The 17,338-nt window shown below is 38.5% G+C and overlaps 1 protein-coding gene across 1 annotated transcript; it reads left to right on the top strand.

Moving 5' to 3' along the window:
- Positions 1-1,145: 1,145 nt before the first annotated feature.
- Positions 1,146-16,249, top strand: PABPC1 (poly(A) binding protein cytoplasmic 1). The gene is made up of 15 exons (XM_031947061.1): positions 1,146-2,063; positions 4,583-4,776; positions 4,920-5,035; positions 6,994-7,133; positions 8,334-8,428; positions 8,760-8,897; positions 9,232-9,327; positions 11,975-12,241; positions 12,455-12,545; positions 12,931-13,041; positions 13,134-13,288; positions 13,790-13,874; positions 14,487-14,617; positions 15,194-15,291; positions 15,790-16,249. Exons 1-14 carry the CDS (start codon positions 1,871-1,873, stop codon positions 15,284-15,286), a joined length of 1,905 nt encoding a protein of 634 aa, XP_031802921.1. The 5' UTR covers positions 1,146-1,870; the 3' UTR covers positions 15,287-15,291; positions 15,790-16,249.
- Positions 16,250-17,338: the final 1,089 nt, after the last annotated feature.

Raw genomic sequence — 17,338 nt, 5'->3', positions numbered from 1 at the left:
CAATAGGCTTCTTATGTTTTATTTTTCTGCATTTAAAATATTCTGAGAAGGGGTTCAGAAGCTTCAGACTGACAAAGGGGTTCATGACCCCACTTCTCCGCCCTGCTCCCTCTCAAAAGAGGTTAGTTACTCCTGCCTTAGGGGGAAGCAACCTCTGATATAGAATATTAAATCCAAAGGACCAAAGAAAAGCCCGATATGCAAAATGTTTCCCCAATTAAGAGTCATCTAATATAGCAGCAAGTGTCTAGAGGCGGTGTGGGAACTGGGGCTAGATTTCCAGGCTAGGAGATAAAAGGAAAAGAAGCAGGGGGTCCTGAAGGCTCAGTTTATCGCTCAAGAACGTGACCTTAAAGATGCCCTGGATAGGCACGTGCTGGCTGTCACGCGCCCCCACCCCCGCCCCCATCCGAGCCCCAGCAGAAAGGGGCTCCCCATCGGGGCGGCAGTGACTGTTTAACCGAAGACGGAAGTCCGGACGCGGGAGGTGGCAGTGGGGGTGGGGGTGCGGTGAGTTGGGGTTCCCCGGGCCTCAAGGGAGGGAGCCCGAGCTCCACACGGCCCGAGGCAGCGGGCGGCTCCCCCACGCCCCAGACGTTCGCTGCCCGTAGCCTTGGGGAGGGCGGGAGATGTGGCCGTTGGACTACGGATCCCGGCCGGCTCCGCGCCGCGCCGCCTCTTGGGGTCGCCAAAGCGGGGAAAGCGCTGCAGGCTGGGACTCGTAGTCTGGCTGGCCTGGGGTAACCGGGAACCGCTCACTGCTCCGTCCCATGCATATTTCAGGCTGGGGGTTGACTTCTGGTCGCCCTCCACCCCGGAAGGGGTGCTGGACAGAGGTTGCGGGAGGTGGGGGGGGCGTCCCCGGGTGGGGGGTGCACTAGGAGCCGGTGAAGGGGGGAGGGGGAGGCTCAGAGAAGGAGGCTGAGGCGGCAGCACGTGGGGGGGAGTTAGAGCGAAGGAACCAGGAAGCTACCGCGCGCCGCCCACCACCGCAGTGACGGGTTAACGCTTCCCCCGGTGGAGGGTGGGTCGGGGACCTCCTCCGCGAGAGAGTCGCCCCTCCCCCAACCTCGCGTCGATCCTCGCTCCGCCCCATCCTCTGACGCATGCGCGGTGACCCCACCCCCTTGTCCTCTCCACCCCACCCCTCCCCACACCCGCAGCCGCCGCTACCGCCTCTCCCTCTCCTTTCTGCTTTTTCCTCCTCCTCTTTTTCTCTCCCCTCCTCCCCTTCATCTTCCTCTTCGTCCTCCCCCTCCTTCTGGACTGACGCTCGCGCCGGGCGCCGGCGTCAGACGCGCGGGGGCGGGGCGAGTACGACGCCGGGTATAAGTAGAGGGTGCGGGAGGCGGCGCGTCCCCTTCTCCCCGGCGGTTAGTGCTGTGAGTGCGGAGTGTGTGCTCCGGGCCCGGAACACACATTTATTATTAAAAAAATACAAAAAAATACAAAAAAATCTTTTAAAAAACCCACAAAAAAAATCATAAAAAATCCGCGTCTCCCCCGCCGGAGACTTTTATTTTTTTTCCTCTTTTATAAAATAACCCGGTGAAGCAGCCGAGACCGACCCGCCGCCCGCGGCCCCGCAGCAGCTCCGAGAGGGAACGAAGAGACAGGCCTTCCCCGCCGCCAGGACCACAGCCACCTCACGAGCCAGCCCCTGAGCAAGCAGCACCGGTAGCCGGCGGCGGATCGTACTCGTTCCGTGGCCGTTGAGTAGTTTTCGATTCCGGTTGATTTTTGTCCCTTTGCGCTTGCCCTCTCTCCCCTCCCCCCCAGCCCCCCGGCTCCAGACTCCGGCCCCCCACACTCCCTTACCTCTTCCCACGGAAAGTTCGCGGCTTGTGGCCCTTCGGGCGGCGGCGCCGAGATGAACCCCAGCGCCCCCAGCTACCCTATGGCCTCGCTCTACGTGGGGGATCTGCACCCCGATGTGACCGAGGCGATGCTCTACGAGAAGTTCAGCCCGGCCGGGCCCATCCTCTCCATCCGGGTCTGCAGGGACATGATCACCCGCCGCTCCCTGGGCTACGCCTATGTCAACTTCCAGCAGCCGGCGGACGGTGAGAGCCCGGGGCCGGGAGGGAAAGGGTCGGGGGCGTAGAGACCACGAGGGAGCCGAAGACCGGATGGGGGTGGGTCCGAGGGGACAGTCTGGGAGGGAAGCTCTTGGGTGTGTGGGGGAGAAAAACCGAAGAAGGGCCAAGGTTTGGTGTCCAAGTTGGGAAAAAGCCGCGTCGGGACTGGGCTGCCCCTGGAGCCATGTTCATACACACGCGGCACCCACACGCCCCCCGCCCCGAGCACTTCCTCCTTTGCGACCATTTTCTCGGCCGCAAAGCCACTTCCAAACTTTGATGACGCGTAGGTTTGGGGGTTGGGATTTTGTATTTCCCAAGCCCTCCCTCTAAGGCGTGGGTTTGCTGGTTTGGGGCGTTGGGCGCCGGTCCATTCCACAGCTGCCAGTGATGTGACTCCTCAGGTATACGGGGGACCGCTACCCCTGGGGAAGATGTTGATGCCAAAGAAGTCAGGTGGTGCCCCCCAGTTACCACGTGTTGAACTCTGTAACCCTTAGGCCAGAGGCCTAGCTCTGTTGAAATCCTCCAAGAGAACTCTGGCCCTTGAAATCCAGTTAGACTCTCTTGCCGGCATATATGAAGCCCATTGGAAAGTGTTGGGGTAGGGGGTGTAGTTGAGGAAAAACTGCTTCTGGATAATTCCCCTTCACCCCACCCCAGTTTGGCCTCTCTTAACCATTGTAAATGCCAAAGTTCAAAACGGTATGCTTAAAATTCGAACTTGCTGTTTAGAAATTGGCTTGATATTTGCTTTCTGTTTCACCTGATGTGACTGAAGTTTCTTCTGTGTTACAAAGTTTCATCGCTTAGTACCAAAATAACCATTACCTTCGAAGTACAGCGGGATTCTATTTTGATTTGAATTCTAGATGAATATCCAATTGAGTAGTGAAATCGCAACTAAACTGGGTATGGTCTAGAATCGAGATTGTATCAATAGTCCAAATTCATGATTTCTGGAATTAGAACATAAAAGTATTGTGAATTCAATGCAAAATTTATGTCTTGTTAACTTGACAGGAATCAATTTTTTCAAAACTTCATTTGATGATACATTATACTAAAGAGGAAAATTTAAAATAATTTCTGAACTTCGAAGTTTAAAGCTTTAATTGTTGACCAACATTTTTAGTTAATTTCATTACCAGTTCTTAAACTGAAAATACTTAAGTGAAATTGATCAGCATAATCTTTCTAAAATTTTAATTCGAATATGCTCTTGTCTTTTGTGCTATTAAAACTAATTATAGATGATACTGAATGGTTTTTCCCAAGAGATTTTATTTTCCTGATTTTTTTTATTTAAATCTTTAACTTTTGAAAACTAATTGAAGTGAATACAGTAACTTAGCTATCACTAATAACCAGAAAATGTTAAGATGGAGCTGATTCATGCAGTGACTGCTCATACATAAAGAGCTGAAACTATAAAGTTTTGGAGAAAAATAAACTACTTTGTGATTTGAAAAGTTGAGCTGTAGGTTGCCATGGATACAGGGTTCTGTTTACATTACTGATCCTTTCTAGTAGTTAAAGAGCAGTACAGCAACCAATCAACAGAAAGCATTGCTCCTCTGGGACTATATTTTTATAATTTGTAGGCTTTGGGGTCAATTTAAACAACTATTCAGAGCTGATTTTTTCTTTTTTTTTCTTTAGTCTACACACTGATAGGATGGGCTTATACACTAATCTTTCGAAAGTAATCAGTTAGTTTCTAATAAATAGGAAGCGGTGACTCATTCAAAAGAAGTTCAAGCAAAGTCAGCTAAAACCAGGAGAAACTGAGTATGTGTGGCCAATTGATAATGGGCTGGCTAGCTGATTTCCAAAACTGGAACTTTCATTTGCAGAAAAGTGCCTGGGACATCATGAAAAGTAGAAGTTTTTCATTCTTGTTAGGGGGAAGGTGCTACTAATGATGGTCCTTTGGCCTTAGGGGTAGATATTTTTTGTAATGTGAGGTATCCTGTAGTTATAAATAGTCAAACCTTGACTGCAACCATAGCTATTAAGTTAAAGAATTGATAGCTATTTTTGTGTTACTTGTATTTCTGTCTAGCAAGCATCTGGGTTCAGTGATAATGTGCAATGTATGCCATAAAAAGTAATATTTACATTGGTGAAAAGAGATTGTGGAATATAACACCATAAATTAAACTTGATCATCTGATTATTTGGAAAAATCGGTATAAATTGTGGCTATTTGGTAAAAGAATGAATATCTTGGATAATTAAGGAAGATGTCAGTAATTTTAAAATTTTGTATTAATCATCTTTTCATGTGAATAATTGATTTCTGATATTTCATTTATCACACCACACTTTGAACAGATTAAAAGGTATTGGCAGCTTCTTCCTTGCCTGATAATTACAAAGGTAATATTGACAGCATTCTTCTGAGACCATTTTTAAGGTGTTAGGGCCTTTTTCCTTCAGAGTACGTAAACTTGAAAACACTTTAGAACATAAAAGATAATCTGATTATTTTCTTCCCACAGCTGAACGGGCATTGGATACAATGAATTTTGATGTCATTAAGGGCAAGCCAGTGCGTATCATGTGGTCTCAACGTGATCCATCACTACGTAAAAGTGGTGTGGGCAATATATTCATCAAAAATTTGGATAAATCCATTGATAATAAAGCATTGTATGATACATTTTCTGCTTTTGGAAACATCCTTTCTTGTAAGGTAAGTTAAAACTCTAGTTTAAGAAATATATTAGTTTGCAGTGTTGTCATTCTTGGATGAGGAAAATCACAAAGAGATCAGAATATAATACTTAGAAACTACTAAGCAAATAACTTTAGTAACAAATGATAATACATTTTTAGGTGGTATGTGATGAAAATGGGTCAAAGGGCTATGGATTTGTACACTTTGAGACACAGGAAGCTGCTGAAAGAGCTATTGAAAAAATGAATGGAATGCTTCTTAATGATCGAAAAGTGTAAGTATATAGCCATCTTGATAGTTTTTAATATATCTAACTTGTTGGGACCATCTAATTGGTGGTACAAGTGCTAAAGAAATAGTCTGAAGTCATCTTGGGTGACTTCTGGATATCACCTAATCTCTGGAATTCAAAATTTTCGATTATAAGAACAAATATTAAATGTGCTTACTGTGCAATAAATTGTGGGTCCAAACAAATATAAACAAAAAGTTCCTGTCACCAAGGAGTTTATAGTCTATTGATAATATAATTTTAAATTTTAATATTTACTTTAAATGTTAATACAAATAGCCAGGAAAAAAATGTGCAAAATAAATGCAGAATTTTGGCAATAGAAATTTTGATTTAATTTTCTTAAATGTTTCCAATGATTTTTAACAATCACAGATAAATTTTTGAAACAAAAACGAGTAAGGGGAGTGATTTAAATAAATATTTTCACACATTTTTACCTAAATAATGAAGCCCTTTAAATTGTAAATCTTAAATGTCAAAAACTCAAGATTTTAGTCTTGACATGTCATTCATTAGTTTAGGAAAAGGAACATGATTTTGTAGCATTCTTCTTTTTCTGAAGATGACCTTGATCTAAAGACCAAAGTCAATATCTTGATTTGGATACAAAAAGGAAAACAAAGGTAGATTTTATTTGTGGACACTGAAAGGTCTGTTTCATAATAATGCCATAAGAAAATTCTATGCATTGAAGTTTGGATTAAGAAGAAGACCTAAATGCTTGTGGATAAATGAAATAAAATTCTGGGTTCTTTTTTGCTATAAGTAGCCAGGAATTACCCACTTTTTATTACCACAAGTATGAAAAACAATGAAATTTACCAGGTGTTTTTATTTAGGCTATGAGTGAAAATGTCTAAAATTGAAAGCATTATTCACTGATTTTTAAAAGTGACTCTGGGTGATGAAGCTAGGCAAATGGAATATCTGCAATAAGATGTTAACATTAAGAAATGAGATAGTGAGTACAATGTTGATCCAGGAGTCCGGTAGACCTAGGTTCAAATTTAGCCTCAAATTTGTAATAGTTAATTTGATATTCCTGAGCAAGTATTGACCTTAATTGAGGAACGTGGGACCTACTTCTCAGGCTACATCAGTAGATAAATTTGCAAAAAGTGCTTTCACATTGTTGGAATTTAGTAAGTACTACATAAACATTTTTTCCCTTACTAAGAGTCAAACACATTTAAGTTTGCTGGGCATTGTGCTATCAGGGATACAAAAGAAAGGTAAAACATTCAGATGTCTGAGCTCTGTTGAAGGAGTTATAGCTACTAAAAATCTAAAATGATTTTTGTTACTAGTAAAAAGTCTGAGATAGCACTACTGTACAATTCTAGGATTAATGTTGGATTTCCCAAATAAGGCTTCAGAGCATTTGGGGGGGGGCGGGGAACTTAAAAGGGAAAGGAAAGATTGGACACATGTGGAAATGTCCACATGTAAATATTTTGTGTTTTAGGTTTAATACCTTATAGGAAAATGTTGCTAATAGAAATTGGCAGGAATCTTATTCCTTTGTCTTCCTTCTTCTCCCCTCCCTGCCCCCCTAAAATGAAGTTCACTTGACACTAGTTTGCCTCAAACTTTTTATTCATTTATGTCTGAGCCTGTTTGGGGTTTCTTTGCTTGAGATACTGGAGTGTTCTGCCAATTCCTTCAGCTTATTTTACAGATGAGAAAACTGAGATGAGAAAAGTTAAATAACCAGCCCAAGGTCATATGTGAGTGTCTGAAGCTGGATTTGAACTTGGAAAAATGTCTTCCTAACTCTGCTCCCTTTATCCATTGCATCACCTAGTAACCTCTAGAGACTACAATAAAATTTTCAAAATTGCCAAAAATCATTAAAAAAAAAAAATCAGCTTTCTCCTGAACTAAAAGGGGAAAAAATCGCCCAAAAAACTAATATTAGTCTTTGTTTCTGTAATTAGCTTTGTCGGTCGATTTAAGTCCCGTAAAGAAAGAGAAGCAGAACTTGGAGCTAGAGCAAAAGAGTTCACCAATGTTTACATCAAAAATTTTGGTGAGGACATGGATGATGAAAGACTTAAGGAGCTCTTTGGCAAGTTTGGTAATGTCTCTGTTATTTCTTTACATATTTGTAAAGTTCTAAGCCATAACTTGATATTTTTTGTTTTAAAAAAATTACATGGTCTGCTATGTAGGTCTTAAATTCAAATTGTCAAATAAATTATAATCTCGGTTTAAACTAACATTTCACATTTCAGTCTACTGAAAAATCCATGTAAATGTAATTCTAATTCTGCAAAATGCATTTTGCAGGTGATTGGAGCTAGCCAACTTAATAGGAATAGGAAATGTTCTCCAGTGTTAAGTGGTTTAAGAAATGATATTTAAGCACTTTGAGATAGCATTAAAGTTAGACGTCATTGTTTATATGTTTATTGTCCTGAATTTACAAAATCAGTACAGATTTTGGGGTAGGTCTAGGAATTTTGCATTCTGACCACATTTTGAACAACAATGATATATTATCCATAATTGCAGGTGATCTCTTGTGCCATGTTATCACATACTACTAGTCCTCAAAAGCACAAACCATTTTGACTTTTTTTAAACTTGTGTTTAAATAGACGTGTTTTGTTTTTTTAAACTATATGCATACCTAGAATGGTGGAGTAAATAAAGGACTCACACTGGAGTCAGAAACAGCTGGTTTCAAGTCTTGTCCCTGACACAAGCTAGCTCAGTATATAAGACATAGCAACCTCAGAATTTAAGATTAAGACAATCCTAAAGCTGTTAAGTGGCTTGTGGGTATATGGAGGTGGAACTTTTTCTTATACAGGCGAAAAATTTTTTGAAAATCATTTGTGTGGAAGAAGACGAGATTAGTCTAAGGGAATGGTAAGATAAATTGGTTTATAAAAACAACCACCTAGGTATACCAGTCGTATCAAATTTTGTAGCTTAAGGATACATCATAAAAAATTTATTTCAAGTTGGGTCAAGTTAAGCAATTGATTTCATTTTCTTGTGTTCATAACAATAGTATTTTCTATTTAAGAAGAAATTTTTCTTCTGAAATCTGCTCTTAGAAGCCTTTCAAGAGGAGTACCCATAAAAGACACAAAAGAAAGAGCTTTGTAAATCTTAGGAAAGAATATTACTGGTTACAAGTTTAATGTGGCTTTTTATATATTAAAACTTGATGTGATCTTTAATACTTTATCTCTTCTGATATATGTTGAATTTTGAAAAATTAGCTTTTGAATAGTTTTGAAATAACTGTTAAATTTTTCTTTTAAAGGACCTGCCTTAAGTGTAAAAGTAATGACTGATGAAAGTGGAAAATCCAAAGGTTTTGGCTTTGTGAGCTTTGAAAGACATGAAGATGCACAAAAAGTAAGGCTTTAATATTCCCAAATTATGACCATCTTGTATGCTAATATAGCACTAGTAGACTCTGAAAGAAAAAAAGGGCATTGTGGTATTTTAATCCTTATTGTGTTATGCAAATTAGTTGTTACATTTCTGTACATGTGCTTTACATAAAAAATGTAAAATATTTCATTTACATGAAAAAAATTTTGAAAAGTTTGTGATGCATATAAATTTGAAAGATGTTTTGGTTTTTAAAGTACAAGCTTCAAAGTGGACCAATTGATTGGTTATTTTCCTAGTTTAATGGACTACCCTGTGGATCTAAATAGCTTTATCTTTTATGATCTTTAAGGCTGTAGATGAAATGAACGGGAAAGAACTAAATGGAAAACAAATTTATGTTGGCCGAGCTCAGAAAAAAGTGGAAAGACAGACGGAACTCAAGCGCAAATTTGAACAAATGAAGCAGGATAGGATCACCAGATACCAGGTTTGAGGGCGTTTTTTTTTTTCCCTGTTATTTGACAGTGAATAAGACTAGGATGGCGAACATTGTTGTTCTCCTAGAAAAATGAATGCCACTATGGTAAAAATAAATTTAGAATTGATAGTTATCCCACTTATTTTTAAAAACTAAAACTGGGTGGAGGGAGGAGGGGAATAAAATGAAAAATGACCACTGAAATGCAGAATAGAGAATAAATAGATTTTGGAGAACTTGAAATTTTCCCAATAAAAGCATCTTAGTGGCTTGATTAAGCATGGATATCCACTTTTGAATATCCTTAAGACTTCCATAATTACTGTTAACTGTTTCTTTTTAGGGTGTTAATCTATATGTGAAAAATCTTGATGATGGTATTGATGATGAGCGTCTGAGAAAAGAATTCTCACCATTTGGTACAATCACTAGTGCAAAGGTAAAGCTTTGGATATTAGATTTTCTAAATATTTTGGGGAAATGTTTCTTTTTGAAAAGTGGCATTTCTTAGATATTAGAGTGTGTGTATGTATAGATGGAAGAAGTGAATTATCTAAATAATTAAAAAAATCTAAATAACCCATTACAAGCAGTAAATATGTAGTCAGACCAAATGTTCTAAAAGAAATTTTTCAAAAACAGTTGTAATCAAGTTTTAAGCATAACTGTAAATATATGATCAGTAAGCCTGCTGTTATTTTTGTTAAAAGGTAAATCTGAATCTCACTTTTAATAACCTCTAAGAAATGACATTAAACACCTGGGGATACTGAAAAAGGCCAAAAAAAAAAAAAACCCAAACCTTAAAAACTCCTTGTTCTCGGGAGCTTGGTTAATGTACAAAAAGTTATACACCAATTTAAGAGTAAGCAAGAGAATAGCACAGACAGTAAAAGGGGTGTTGGGAGAAGGGCATCTTATGGAAGGTTTCGGAAGGAAGTCAGAAACCAAAAGGTAAAACCTTCAGGAAGGCAGTGTCTGCATAGTGCATGGGGTGAGTGAAGTTTAAAGGTTGGAAAGCTAAGAAGGTGGGGCAAAATGGGGGGCGGGGGGGGGGGAGACAAGTTATAAAGGGTTTTAGCAGACAGGATATTTTATGTTTGATCTTAAAGGTGATATTTCAGCCCCATGGAGTTGAGAGAGATCAGTGCCTTAGGGAAATTTACACTTGAGTAAGGCAAGACTTGAAGCAGAGGATACCTAACCAGTGGCCAGTCCATGCATGAGGTGTCATGGTAGTCTCTGAGAGGAAGAGAATATATTATGAAAATGACAGGATTTGACAACTGATTGGATAATGTGAAGATGAGAGTATGAAGTCAGGGAGAGTTGTGTGTGTAAAAACACATTAAGGTTTTACTAGGCTATGAAGAGTCAGTGCCTGCTTGATCTTTAAGCACTGGTTCTTAATTTTCTGTGTCATGGGCCCCACATTTTTGACAGGCTGGTAAAGAAATAGAGGCAGTTATGGCTGTACAGTAGATAGAAGCCTGGACCTCAAATGGGGATAGTGCAGAGCACTTTTAAAGTTCTTTAACTCTAGTTTTAGAACACCTGATAGAGAAATCTCATTCTGATAACTTTAAGACTTTGCCTTTGGGGCAATGGACCATTTGTTTGAATTTTTAGTTGTAAAACAAATGAACAAACAATAGAGAACTTGGTGAGAAGTCGTACTAATAGGTATTGCAGGGAAGTAGTTATGAGTTCAGTAATGAAAGTTGAGATATTAGAAAGGATGGTAGCCTACTATATTTTGTGATTCCACTTGAGGTACAGTTTTTGATTCTTTTTTTCACGAAATGTAGAGTAAGTTTTGTACTAGAGAGCAACACTTTCTATTCATTCTACAATGAAAAAATTCACAGGTTTTTGTTTTCATGAGGCCTGTAGTAAAGTATGACTGCATCTCGAACATTTTTTTCCCTTAGTGTCCAGTATCTGGATGCCTTACTACAAAAAGGAGTATCCATTGAAAGTTTAATAAATTTGCAAACCAGATTACCTTAAAGGCAGCCTGTGGTGATTTGTAAATTAAATGACAACTTCCTAACTTATGGGGATCTAAATTATCATAACTTAAATACTTCACCTTAAGGCCTTATTTATCTAGCAAGTGGTTTTGGGGGGAGTATTTTGATGTAAAACAATCAAATCTTTGTAACCATTAGAAGAAAAGCAACTTGGTTTGTCCATATACACACTGATGGTTCGTTCCATCTGGAATTTGTTTGGAATTTGGAAATAATTGAAGTTGTCTCAGTAAATTTGGACAAATTTGATTGGAACTGAAAATAACAATGAAAAATGGATGTATGGTGAAGATAATACAGATGATTATGCTATTCCCCTCTCCACATTTATTTCAATTTGTTAGTAATTGAGAGGAAGCAGATCATCTTGGGCTTTTCCCAGTTTGGGAAGCTTAGCTAAAAAGAGGAATGGGATGACTTAATTTTAGGTTTTCTTTTATTGGGCTAAAAGTCGTATGTAATAGAAAGCAAGTTACTTGAAAAGTGTCTAGAATAAACACAGTATGCCGTATTCAGGAATAATGTGACATTTTATTAGTTATTCCTAGGTGTGGTGAGATGAGCTTCTACAGTTTTCTATTTTTGGCGACTCTTTGAGGACAAGCATTTCTCCCTATTTAACTGTTCCATATTAGTGATGGTGGAAGCAGCTCATCTTTGGTTTTCCCTATGTGGGGGCATTTAGAGAAAAATTTTCAATCAATCCCAAATAGTGTACAGGGCTAAATATAGAATGCAGAATTCAAGTAAGTTAATTATGGAAATATTGTAATATTTACCTTTAGTAAAGCCTAGTATGCTACTCATCATCCAGTGGTTCCTTGTATAAAAAAGCATTTAACTTGACATTCCCATAACTTACTAGTTCAGTGACCATTGAAATAAGCAACTTGGTCACTTTGATTCTCAATTTTATAATTGGAATAAGGTTAAATACTTAGAATAATGAAGAAATGAGATAATGTGTGTAAAGTCCTTTGTGCATGCTTGTTACTGCCTCTCTGGGATTGTGTATAATTTCAGTGTTTTTTGTCTTTTTCCTCTTTGAACAAGGTGATGATGGAAGGTGGCCGCAGCAAAGGGTTTGGGTTTGTATGCTTCTCTTCACCGGAGGAAGCCACCAAAGCAGTCACAGAAATGAATGGCAGAATTGTTGCCACTAAGCCATTGTATGTAGCTTTAGCCCAGCGCAAAGAGGAGCGGCAGGCTCACCTCACAAATCAGTATATGCAGAGAATGGCGAGCGTCAGAGCTGTGCCCAACCCTGTAATCAACCCCTATCAGCCTCCTTCAGGTTACTTCATGGCAGCTATTCCTCAGGTATGCTTTAGAGAAAAGATACCCACTTTAAAATTAGTTTGGTGTGTAGCATTTGACATGAAGATGTTTCATGATAAAATCATCAAGTATATATATGCTGTATGTTTTGCTAAGTATTTCAGTGAGAATATGATGGAAGTACTTGCTTAGGGCTGTGTAGTATCTGAGACATAAAGATATGATAGCTGTAATTGGTTTATTTTTGTTCTACAGACTCAGAACCGTGCTGCATATTATCCTGCTAGCCAAATTGCTCAACTCAGACCAAGTCCTCGCTGGACTGCTCAGGGTGCCAGACCTCATCGTAAGCACTTCCCCTTCACCCCCCCAATTTTTTAAATAATGTATTTATCAGTGGACATCATTAATAATCTGTTCAAACTATTATAGTCTCAAAATAATTTAAAAGATGCTCCTCTTCATAATAATCATGTGTTTAAGGATCCATGAAGTTTAGTCATCCTTTAGGAGTTGTATTTTCATGAAAATCAGCATAACTTAATTTTACTTCCTATTCAAACTTGGTTTAGTTCATTTAGTGGTCTTCAGAGGGAGTATGAAGAAAGTGTTGCTAGCTAATTAGAACTTGGTTTTATAGTCCTTATATGTGTCCACATCTGTTCAGATGTGAGGTAAATGAGATTGAGTATTAAAATATGAGTAATATATGGCTGAATTTCTAAATTAAGCATTCCAGAATATGCCCGGTGCTATCCGCCCAGCAGCTCCTAGGCCACCATTTAGTACAATGAGACCAGCTTCTTCACAGGTTCCACGAGTCATGTCAACACAGCGTGTTGGTGAGTGTTGTTTTTGGAATGTAATAAATGACCACAAAATTTTTTTTAAGATTAAATATTAAATGTTTAAAATCCTTCCCTCTTCCCCTCAGCAAACACATCAACTCAGACAATGGGTCCACGTCCTGCAGCTGCTGCAGCTGCAGCTACTCCTGCTGTCCGCACAGTTCCACAATATAAGTATGCTGCAGGTGTTCGCAATCCTCAACAGCATCTTAATGCACAACCACAGGTTACCATGCAGCAGGTATGGATTTAATTCTGATTATAAAAGGTGGCCATCCCAACAGGAACTGAAGGCAACAGCATAATAAAGCAGTTTGGGTGATTTAAAAAAAAGTTTATTAGCATCTGTCTCCATTTTTCAATAGCATGTAAAATGCAAGTTTTTTTTCCATAATAGATGAATAACATGGATAGAATTTTTTTTTAAAAATAGAACGTTTGATTATTTCTTAGCTACAGAACTTAAGAGATAAAAAAAAACAGATGATGCTTAACAACCAATTGCTTTGTTTTCAGTCAGAGAACCAAGTCACTTCAGTTTCTTCTTTATCCTGACTATTTGATGTGCAGTTTAGCAAAATATTGGTGGAAACGTTTGCAGGAGTGAAGGAAAAAAAGGAAGTTTCAGGGGTTACTTTGGAATGGGCTGTGAGCCTTGGAAATTCTGTATTACCATTTTATTTCATATTCAAATATCCTGATTGCAATCTTTATGCCTTCATCTGTACTATTTTTCTTCTAGCCTGCTGTTCATGTGCAAGGTCAGGAACCTTTAACTGCTTCCATGTTGGCTTCCGCCCCTCCTCAAGAGCAAAAGCAGATGTTGGGTATGTATTTGATCTTAGCTAATCATGAATTCTTCAGTTTCTTTAACTTATTTTAGTGGGGCTCATTTTTAATTGACTAAATCAGGGAGTTGGGGGCTAGAAATTTAGGCAAATACTTTCCAGGAAGAAATGAGATTTTTTTATTTTATTTTATTTTATTTTTGAGTACCTTGGTAGTAGCATCCCAAGGGTATTTTTAGCTAATTTAGAGTGATCTGCCTCTTTTCTAATAAAGAGGAACTTTATTGCTTTTCTTAGACTAAGGGTTTGAGGTCATCATATCCAGTTTCCAGAAAAGGGAATTTGAACCAAATTGGAGAGGGGACAGCTGGATTGCTGAGTTTCTCCGAGACTTGAATTTTTCATCTAATATTCAGTCTATTCATGGGAAAAACTGATGTACCCTGGAGTGACTAGATGAATTGTGAGTGGGTAATCTGGAATTTTCCTTTTTTTTTAATGAAAGAAACCATAGTCCTCTTACTAAAGCAGTTTTTCCTGTATTTTTCATAGGTAGAGTATACAAGCATTAATATCAGATCTTATTTGTAGTTTTGCAAGGTGCCAACATAAAATAAAGACGTGAAAACTTTATTCACCCCACCTCCTTAGGTGAACGGCTGTTTCCACTCATTCAGGCCATGCACCCTACCCTGGCTGGTAAAATCACTGGCATGTTGCTAGAAATTGACAACTCTGAGCTTCTTCATATGCTTGAGTCTCCCGAGTCTCTCCGCTCTAAGGTAATGTCAGTTTCTGACACCTATTTGAATGATTTTATTTAGGTCTTTACTAAAAGAAAATGAACAAGTAAATAAATATGCATATGGGTTAGACTTGAGAAGACCTGTAGGAGCCCTTCCAGTTCTGTAATTGTAAGATTCTATAGTTTATATGTAGCCATTTAAGTTGCATATTGGATTCAAAACCTGGTTACTCTGTATTCCAGCATTCTCCCTATTATCACTAGAAATTTGCCCAAATTATTTATTAAGGTTTACAATCATAAGTGATTGTCTTCCTTTCACTAAGGTTCTTCATTGCTTTATTGGGGTGCTCTGACAGGCCTTTCACAGAGTATGAGCCCTGGAAGGAACGTTCTACCAAGATGTAATGCAAATCCCTTGATTTGCCAGGCCTAGTTATGTCCTTAGGGACCAGCCAAGGCCAGTTCCCTCCACTATACGGAATTGGCATAGCCTAGGACAAGATAGTTACTCTAGATAGTAGAACTTTTTGTCATCTGTATTTTTTGTAGCCATGAAACAACTAATATAGCCCACCCCTTCATTCTGATTGTATTAATTGGTTGTCTTCAGGTTGATGAAGCTGTAGCCGTACTGCAAGCTCACCAAGCTAAAGAAGCTGCCCAGAAAGCAGTTAACAGTGCCACTGGTGTTCCAACTGTTTAAAAAGAGTAAGTACTTTGGAGGGGGAAAAAAATCCAAGTTGATTTTCCTACTGTCCTCAAGTTTTTACTAGATGGAGAGTTTAAAATACATTATGTAGCAAAAAATATTTGTCCCCTTTGCTTAATAAACAATTACAAATTGCTGCAAGAAAGAAAAGCATGAGGGGTTGTCACACCTTCACTTATTTGATATGTTGTCAACCAGAAGAAACAAACTTACCAAACTGTTTGATACACATTTGCCAAACAAGGACTAGTATATAGACGATTTTCTTTAGGATAGCACTACCTACAAGACCATTTGCTGTATGTTAATGGTGGGTGGAAATTAAGGACCACCTAGGATAAAGATGGCATTATTAACTGTTGTGGGTTGGTTGCAGGAACCAGCCATGCCACTTTTGGGTACACATTCTGTAAGTTGATGACCCCTGGCTTAGAATCTTGGCTGTTGCTAAAAAATAAAAAAAGAAAAGATAAACTTTTTTTTTTCTTAACTTACAGAAAGATCAGGGACCACGAAATGGAACCTCTGCTTCACCGAAGAAAAATATCTAAACATCGAAAAACTTAAATATTGTGAAAAAACATTGCAAAATATAAAATAAATAAAAAAAGGAAAGGAAACTTTGAACCTGATGTACCGAGCAAATGCCAGGTCTAGCAAACTTAATGCTAGTCCTAGATTACTTATTGATTTAAAAACAAAAAACAAGAAAAAACAAAAAACCCAAAAAAATAGTAAAATATATAAAAACAAATTAATGTTTTATAGACCCGGGGGGAAAAGAATTTTCAGCACAGTACAAAAATTTAAAGCATTCCTTTCTTTAATTTTGTAATTCTTTACTGTGGAAAAGCTCAGAATATCACCACTGTTTTAGATAACAGAATTGATAGCTGAGCAAGGAAACGTAATTTGGATTATAAAATTCTTGCTTTAATAAAAATTCCTTAAACAGTGGACAATGACTTTTTATACTCTTTTCAGTCTCTTTATATTGGCATGCTTTAAAGTAGCTAGGGTCTTAAGAGTACTGAGCTGGAATTTAGCCAACATCATGTCTTCAGTTGGAAAACCTATAAATTGCTTGTGAGCCTTCAGGTGTTAATACAATAGAGGTGAACAAATCTAATGTCCCTTTTTAAAGTTTCCCTTCAAAACAGGAAAGAGTGGATCAGAATTGATAGATTAAAAACCATTTGTATAAAAATAGCTTCAGTTTGGGAAAAGTTATATTCGAAATTTGTTTTTGAGATTGTTAAAGTGTTAAGATGGCAACCCAGTTTAACTGAGATCCTTTGAGAAAGGCTATTTTTCATTGTATTAAAAATAGAATTGAAATAAGCTATTTTCACAGAGCTTTTAGAGCTAGAAATTACATTGTAATAAGTCTTCAATCTTTAGATTTGATTGACTTTCACCTTGCCTATCTGGAATACAGTTTTACCTCACTATTAGCAGAAAAGGCTCAAGTTGCCAAAATAATGTTATAGAGCCCTTGCACTTTAATCTGTTTACCTTTATGCCTTAACTTTATCTTGCTGGTCTCTATCTAGATATTCTGACTTTATATACAGTAAGGCTTTTTGTCCTATAGTTTTTTTAAAAGTGTTGTTTTATGCACTTTTTCTCTTTTAAAAGAGCATTAATGAACAGAACTCAGCAATTTAGAATCATTTAGTAAGCTTAATGGTTGGTGAAAGCCAGTTTGTAATGGATAGAGTATTTGAGTTCTGGGGAGAACTGAAACTCTGGCCCTGAGCAAGTATATCTTAAGAGACTTCAGGCAGCTGATAAATTGCAGAGCAAGCAGGTGGAATAGTCTTATAATAGTTGGAAGGCATTCCTAAGTTTTTGTCTTAACCTCATTGAAATAGCACCAATTTAAAATTTTTTCCTACAGGTATACCTCATTTTATTGAAAAGGAAACAATCTCTGGCTGTGACTTGCTTGTGATGGGTGGGTGCTATGAGTCTTGACTGTAGTAGATCACCAGGTACCACAAGCACACTTTCGAAGGGTTAATAGATCATAAAGACAGCCAGTAA

Source organism: Sarcophilus harrisii, chromosome 1, assembly GCF_902635505.1.
Source record: "Sarcophilus harrisii chromosome 1, mSarHar1.11, whole genome shotgun sequence".
In the NCBI taxonomy this organism is placed as follows: Eukaryota; Metazoa; Chordata; class Mammalia; order Dasyuromorphia; family Dasyuridae; genus Sarcophilus; species Sarcophilus harrisii.
Note: the sequence above shows the minus strand (reverse complement) of the source record. Positions and strands in the feature narration are given on the sequence as shown.

What these genes read in the sequence shown, in the direction of transcription:
- PABPC1 (XM_031947061.1), top strand. Translation starts at nt 1,871, where the DNA reads ATGAACCCCAGCGCCCCCAGCTACCCTATGGCCTCGCTCTACGTGGGG. An exon ending in CTTCCAGCAGCCGGCGGACG is followed by an intron (nt 2,064 to 4,582) that starts GTGAGAGCCCGG and finishes TTCTTCCCACAG; the next exon opens with CTGAACGGGCATTGGATACA. An exon ending in TCAGGGTGCCAGACCTCATC is followed by an intron (nt 12,546 to 12,930) that starts GTAAGCACTTCC and finishes TTCTAAATTAAG; the next exon opens with CATTCCAGAATATGCCCGGT.